Source organism: Colobus angolensis, unplaced genomic scaffold, assembly GCF_000951035.1.
Source record: "Colobus angolensis palliatus isolate OR3802 unplaced genomic scaffold, Cang.pa_1.0 Scaffold36, whole genome shotgun sequence".
Taxonomy (NCBI): domain Eukaryota; kingdom Metazoa; phylum Chordata; class Mammalia; order Primates; family Cercopithecidae; genus Colobus; species Colobus angolensis.
Genome location: NW_012116932.1, coordinates 8,402,910 through 8,410,095, shown reverse-complemented (window position 1 = coordinate 8,410,095; position 7,186 = coordinate 8,402,910). Strand labels below are relative to the sequence as shown.

The 7,186-nt window shown below is 41.8% G+C and overlaps 1 protein-coding gene across 2 annotated transcripts in view; it reads right to left on the bottom strand.

The window, feature by feature from the left end:
- LIPH (lipase, member H) overlaps positions 1–7,186 on the bottom strand; it is a 55,081-nt gene that overhangs the window by 7,830 nt on the left and 40,065 nt on the right. For both annotated transcript variants that reach the window (XM_011953387.1, XM_011953388.1), the window contains one exon: positions 5,911–6,022. In XM_011953387.1, the coding sequence (XP_011808777.1) occupies positions 5,911–6,022 (112 nt within the window). The remainder of the gene's footprint in view (positions 1–5,910; positions 6,023–7,186) is intronic.

Below are 7,186 nucleotides of genomic sequence, written 5' to 3'. Positions count from 1 at the left end.
TTTTTTTTTTTTTTCTGAAATGGAGTGTCGCTCTGTCACCCAGGCTGGAGTGCAGCGACATGATCTCAACTCAATGCAACCTCTGCCTCCTGGGTTCAAGCAATTCTCCTGCCTCAGCCTCCCAAGTACCTGGGACTACAGGTGCCCACCACTACACCTGGCTAATTTTTTGTATCTTTAGTAGAGATGGGGTTTCACCATGTTAGCCAGGATGGTCTCGATCTTCTGACCTTGCGATCTGCCCTGCTTCGGCCTCCCAGAGTGCTGGGATTACAGGCGTGAGCCACTGTACCCAGCCAATTTTTTGTAATTTTAGTAGAAACAGGGTTTCGCCATGTTAGGCTGGTTTCCAACTCCTGACCTCAGGTGATCCACCCATCTCGGCCTCACGAAGTGCTGAGATTACAGGTGTAAACCACCACGCCTGGCCAAAAAGAATTTTCTTTAAAAGACAGACAATAACAAGTGTTGGCAAGGATGTGGAGAAATTGGAACCCTCATACATTGCTGGTGGGAATGTTAAATAGTACAACTGCCAAAAATAGTTTGGCAGTTCCTAAAAATGTTCAACATAGAATTACCATATGACCCAGTAATTCCGTTCCTGGTATATACCCAAGAGAAATGAAAACATGGTCACATAAAAACTTTTATCCAAATGTTCATAGCAGCATTATTCATAATTGCCAAAAAGTGGAAACAATCCAAACGCCCATGAACTGATGAATGAAATGTAGCATATAAATACATTGGAACACTGGCCACAAAAAGGAACAAAGTATTGCTACATGCTGCAATTTGGATGAATCTTGAAAACATTAAACTGACTGGGCGAGGTGGCTCATACCTGTAATCCCAGCACTTTGGGAGGCTGAGACGGGCAGATCACCTGAAGTTGGGAGTTCGAGACCAGCCTGGCCAACATGGAGAAACCCCATCTCTACTAAAAATATAAAATTAAGCCCAGCGCGGTGGCTCACGCCTGTAATCCCAGCACTTTGGGAGGCCGAGGTGGGCGGATCACCTGAGGTCAGGAGTTCGAGACCATCCAGGCCAACATGGTAAAACTCCGTCTCTACTAAAAGTACAAAAATTAGCTGGGCGTGGTGTGGGCACCTGTAATCCTAGCTACTCAGGAGGTTGAGGCAGGAGAATTGCTTGAACCCACGAGGCAGAGATTGCAGTGAGCAGAGATCGTGCCACTGCACTTCAGCCTGGGCGACAAGAGCAAGACTGTGTCTCAAAAAAAAAAAATATATATATATATATATATGTATATGCATATATCCGGGTGTGGTGGAGCATGCCTGTAATCCCAGTTACTCGTGAGGCTGAGGCAAGAGAATCGCTTGAACCCAGGGGGACGGAGGTTTCGGTGAGCGGAGATCGTGCCATTGCACTTCAGCTTGGGCAATAAGAGCAAAACTCTGTCTCAAAAAAAAAAAAAAGAAAATATTAAATTAACCAAACAAAGCTAGGCACAAAAGGCCACATATCGTATGATTATCTTTATAGGACATGTCCAGAATAGGCAAATTCAGAGAAAGTTTAGTGGTTGCCAGTGGGTAGGGAGTAGACATGTAGAATTACTCCTAAAGGATATAGGGTTTCTTTTTGAGATGATGAAAATGGTTTGGAATTAAATGATGGTGATTGTTGTACATTTTGTGACTAGACTAAAATTTACTAAATTGTATACTTTATTTTAAAATGTTTTTTAATTTTTTTTTTTTTTTTTTTTTTTTGGAGACAGGGTCTGGCTCTGTTGACCAGGCTGGAGTGCAATGGCACAATCTTGGCTCTCACTGCAACCTCTGCCTCCTCAAGCTATCCTACCACCTCCCAGCCTTTTGAGTAGCTGGGACTACAGGCACAAGTCATTACACCCAGCTAATTTTTGTATTTTTTGTAGAGATGGGTTTCACCATGTTGCTCAGGCTAGTCTCAAACTCCTGAGTTCAAGTGATTCCCCATGCCTTAGCATCCCAAACTGCTGGGATACCAGCATGAGCCACTGCACCCAGCCAAATTGTATGTTTTAAAATGTGAATGTGGCTGGCGAAATGGCTCACGCTTGTAATCCCAGCACTTTGGGAGGCTGAGGCAGGCGGATCACCTGAGGTCAGGAATTAGAGACCAGCCTGGCCAACATGGTGAAACCCCGTCTCTACTAAAAATACAAAAATTATCTGGGCATGGTGGCAGGTGCCTGTAATCCTAGCTACTCAGGAGGCTGAAGCAGGAGAATCACTTGAACCTGCAAGGTGGAGATTGCAGTGAGCAGAGATCGTGCCACTGCACTCCAGTCTGGGTGACAAAGCGAGACTCTGTCTCAAAAATAAAATAAAATAAAATAATAAAAAAAGGGGGTGAATTTTATGTGAATTACATCTCAATTTTTAATTTTATTTTTTGAGACAAGATCTCACTCTGTCACTCAGGCTGGAGTGAAGTGGTGTAGTCATAGCTCACTGTAGTTTCAAACTCCTGGATTCAAGTGATCCCCTCAGCTGAGCCTCTTGAGGAGCTGGGACTACAGGCACATACCACTAAGCCCAGCTGTTTGTTTGTTTGTTTGTTTTCTGTACAGACAGAGTCTTGCTATGTTGTCCAGGCTGGTTTCAAACTCCTGGGCTCAAGCTATCCCCCCGCCTCAGCCTCCCAAAGTGCTGGGATTACAGGAATAAGTCACTGGGCTTGGCCTTTTAAAATGATTTTTTTAAAAAGCAAATACAAATACATGAATCCAGGGAGAGTTTCCAGACCAATAATAACCTTGACTGTGACTTCATCTATTCCCATAGTCTGGTAAGACTGGATTAACTCAGGGTACATGCTCTAATATCATTTTCTTTTTCTTAAATTGTAAAAATAATTTAAAAAATGATAAAGTTCATCTTAAAAAAAAGAGAAAAGTACCCATAATCTCACCATGTAATATAACGATTATTTCCTTTTTGTACATACTCTCTGATTGATAGTGACATTTTCACAAACATGACTAAAATAAGAATATGCATTAAAGATGTTAAGGTATTTATCTTAATCAAGATACAAAACTCCAAATTTAAGAATTCCTACTTAGGAGACATTCACTATATAAAATTAAAAATTGGGGCCGGGCGCGGTGGCTCAAGCCTGTAATCCCAGCACTTTGGGAGGCCGAGGCGGGAGGATAGCTTGAGCTCAGGAGTTCAAGCCTAGCCTGGGCAATAGTGACACCTCATCTCTACAAAAAAATTAAAAAGTAGCTAGGCATGGTGGTGCACTTAGTTCCAGTTACTCTGAAAGCTGAGCCCAGAGAATCGCTTGAGTCCAGGCAGTTGAGCTACGGTAAGCCATGATCTCGCCACTGCACTCCGGCCTGTGTGACAGAGTGAAACCCTGTTTCAAGAAAGAAAAAAAAAATTCTAAGACATATGTAAAGCAAATATGTAACAAATTATTGACAGAATACTTAAGTTTTGCTAGGTGGGAAAATTTCATTACATCATTGCACAATCTTCCCTGCTAGTTCTTAGAATCTCCAGAATAGAAAATTCTAAATCTAGGTAAGATCTCTGCTCTTGCTTCCTCACTGAAGATTCCTCAAGATGCGCCCCATAGCGGTGATCTCCCTGAAAATGCTCTCCCACTGTGGATGTGGGGGACATTAGCTATGAAACAGATCAGCAGGGAACCCTAAAAAAATAATAATAGTAACCAGCCCAGCGCAGTGGCTCACGCCTGTAATCCCAGCACTTTGGGAAGCCGAGGCGGGCAGATCATGAAGTCAGGAGATCGAGACCATCCTGGCTAACACAATGAAACCCCGTCTCTACTAAAAATACAAAAAATTAGCCGGGTCTGGTGGCGGGCGCCTGTAGTCCCAGCTACTAGGGAGGCTGAGGCAGGAGAATGGCTTGAACCCAGGAGGTGGAGCTTGCAGTGAGCTGAGATCGCACCGCTGCACTCCAGCCTGGGGGACGGAGTTAGACTCTGTCTCAAAAAAACAAAAAACAAACAAACAAAAAAACACCGCTGCACTCCCAAACTGCAAGTATGGTGGGGGTAGGGGGAGCAATACAACTTAATGGGAGGAATCTAATGTAGTGATTAAAACTATAGGTGCTGGGGTGGGATAGACCTGCTTCTAATTTCACCTGATTCACATTGATCAGCTGTGTGAAACTGGTCAAATTACTTGGTCTCTCTGAGCCTCAGTTTCTTCATAGATGAAATGGGAATAGTAATAGTACCTCATAGGGTTTTGGTATAATTGCATTAGTCAATTTGTATAACATGCTTAGTTCAATAAACAAAGGTTGTTATTATCATGATCCAAAAATGCATTTTAAGAAGCCACCTACAAACCACCCACCCCACACCCACTTTCTCTGTTTATCTACACAATGAACCCGTAGGGTGACTGCCACTTTCAGATGACATTCTACCCAGTCTTCTATGGATGTGGCCAAGAGACAGCCCAAGTGCTTGGTAAACAGTAGGTCCCAGAAAACATTTCCTGAATAAAATGAGCTTCAAGTTCCTTTGCTTAAAGCCTCCTCCCCCCTTTTCCTGAGAATAAAGATTTTCTAAAGTATTAATTAATTTTAAACATATATATGTATATATCCATCGAAAGTTAAAAAGAAAAGAGAAGTTGGAAAAAAAAAACACACTCAAATTCCCACCACCCAAAGGGCAATGTAACATTTTGGCATGTTTCTTTTTCATTGATTTTTACATTGTTAAGCTAATTTTATGCTTTATATAATTTGATATTCTACATTTTTCACTTAGCACATTATAAGCATTTCCTTGTCTACGTTTTATAAATGACTGCAATGTATAGTGAGAATATTTACATTAACCATTTTCCCATTGTTAGATTTTTAGAATGTTTCCAATTTTTATTGCAAATTACATTTTCTTTTCTTTTTCTTTTTCTTTTTCTTTTTAGATGGAGTCTTGCTTTGTTGCCCAGGCTGGAGTGCAGTGGCATGATCTTGGCTCACTGCAACCTCTGCCCCGCTGGGTTCAAGCCATTCTCATGGCTCAGCCTCCCAAGTAGTTGGGACTACAGGCGCCCGCCACCACACATGCTAATTGTTGTATTTTTAGTAGAGATGGGGTTTTACCATGTTGGCCAGGCTAGTCTTGAACTCCCGACCTCAGGTAATCTGCCTGCCTTGGCCTTCTAAAGTGCTGGGATTACAGACCTGAGCCACCATGCCCAGCAGCAAATAACATTTCCTGAGTTTCAGAAACATATAATACAAACACACATATATATGTTATATATGTGTTATATATATTTACATATGTATTATGAGCTCATGAAAGAATAGAAATGTGTGTGGGTAGAGATGTCTTTTGCCTTTGGGGCTGGGATTGTTGGTGAGATTTGGCAAGGACTTGTACTTTTATGTTGCAAATTCCTTTTTTTAAAACTATTATTTTTTATTGATAATGAGAAATCATAATTATATAGATTTAGTGGATAAAAGGTGATGTTTTGATCTATGTATACAATGTGGGATAATTAAATCAGCATATTCCTTTATTGTTTAAATCCTTCATAGCAAACAAGGATAACTTTAGTATTACATGTTTAATCAAAGGAAGAAAGGAGGAGAGGAATGAAGAGAGAAAGGGAGGTAAAGTGGGAGGACAGGAAGGAAAAGGGGAGAAAGGAAAGAAAGGAAGAAGAGAAGGAGGGAAGGAAAGAAAACCCTTGCACCAATCCCATTTGTAAAGAGCCTGGGAGATCAAGAGCCAGGGAAGCAACTAAGCAATAGGTCCCCTTATATCTTTTATAGAACAAGGAAAAGCATAGATCTATAAATAACAAAGTAGGTGGATTTGTGATTTAATTTCTCTGAGCAAAAAGGGAAATAGCGCACTGCAAACAATTGTATCTCAACTTACTGATTGATTTTGGATTCTGTTGTGTTTCCAGCCTTGTCTCTCAATTTGATGGTAATGTCCCCTCTTCTGATATTCTTGTTCCACGTTATAATATCCACAAAATAATGATACACTGCAAAACAGAGAGAGAACACAGTAAGCAAGAGATACTACCAACCGATCCCCTGAAGGGTTGGTTCCTAAAAACTGAACCTCCCTAATCACTGAGTCTCTTCTTCTCTTTCTCTCTAGTTTCTCTGCAAAAATACAGAGCAGAAGTTTCTAATATTCCCTCCTCTTCTCTTTGGTAAAGATGGAATGAGTGCTAGCAGAGTTCACTGGTTTCCAGTAACCATGGTCAGGCATCATCATTGAACCAATGTTTCCAGGTATTGTAAAGTCTCAGGGCCTGTGACTGAGTGTGGTTCACATCAATTCCTGCCCATTTTAGACTCAACCAACTAAGGGGCCATTTGGAGACTCTTCATGGCTGAGACAGTTTTCCACAATTTGGGCCATATCTGCCAGCCTATCCAGCCTTCCTCATCCTTTTCCCAATCATGCCCAACCACTTGCACTCCCAGGACTGTGAAGGCTCCTGGGCCTTCACCCACCTGGGCACTCTTACTTTGCCAGCTCTGTGAGCCCACCTTTCAAGTTTCAGCTTAATGTCATTCTTCCAGGAGGCTTTCCCTGACCCCAGACTAAGTCAGGTCTCCTTTCTTGAAGTTCCTGCCATACTCTGGACTGCCCCCATTATTACTCAGCGCACTTGCCTGTATTTACAAAATGCAAGAAAGGATGACAATAAAAATAAAGTGGCATTCCCTAACCAGAAAACTCAGAGAAAAAAAAAAAAGTGGTAAATATGTGGGTACATCTATACAAATATTACCTGAATAATGTCTTATGGGTTTTGTTTTTTTTTTAAGATAAAATTAAAACACACTACAACAGGAACTAATCAGGGAGATGACAGTCCCACGAAGGAATAAGGTCAGTCCTGGATTTGCCATTTTATGGCTCAAGTTGCTCAGGGGCTTGCCCCATACAGACCAGGTAGGTGCCAAATCCTGGGCTGCCACACATGGCTCCAAAGAAAGAGGGAAACCCAGTGATCCGCAGGCTTTTTTTTTTTTTTTTTTTAAGAGTCTCTCTATGTTGCTGGAGTGCAGTGGTGTAATCTCGGTTCACCGCAACCTCTGCCTCCTGGGTTCAAGCAATTCTCTGGCCTCAGCCTTCTGAGTAGCTAGGATTACAAGCAAGCACCACCATGCCCAGCTAATTTTTGTATTTT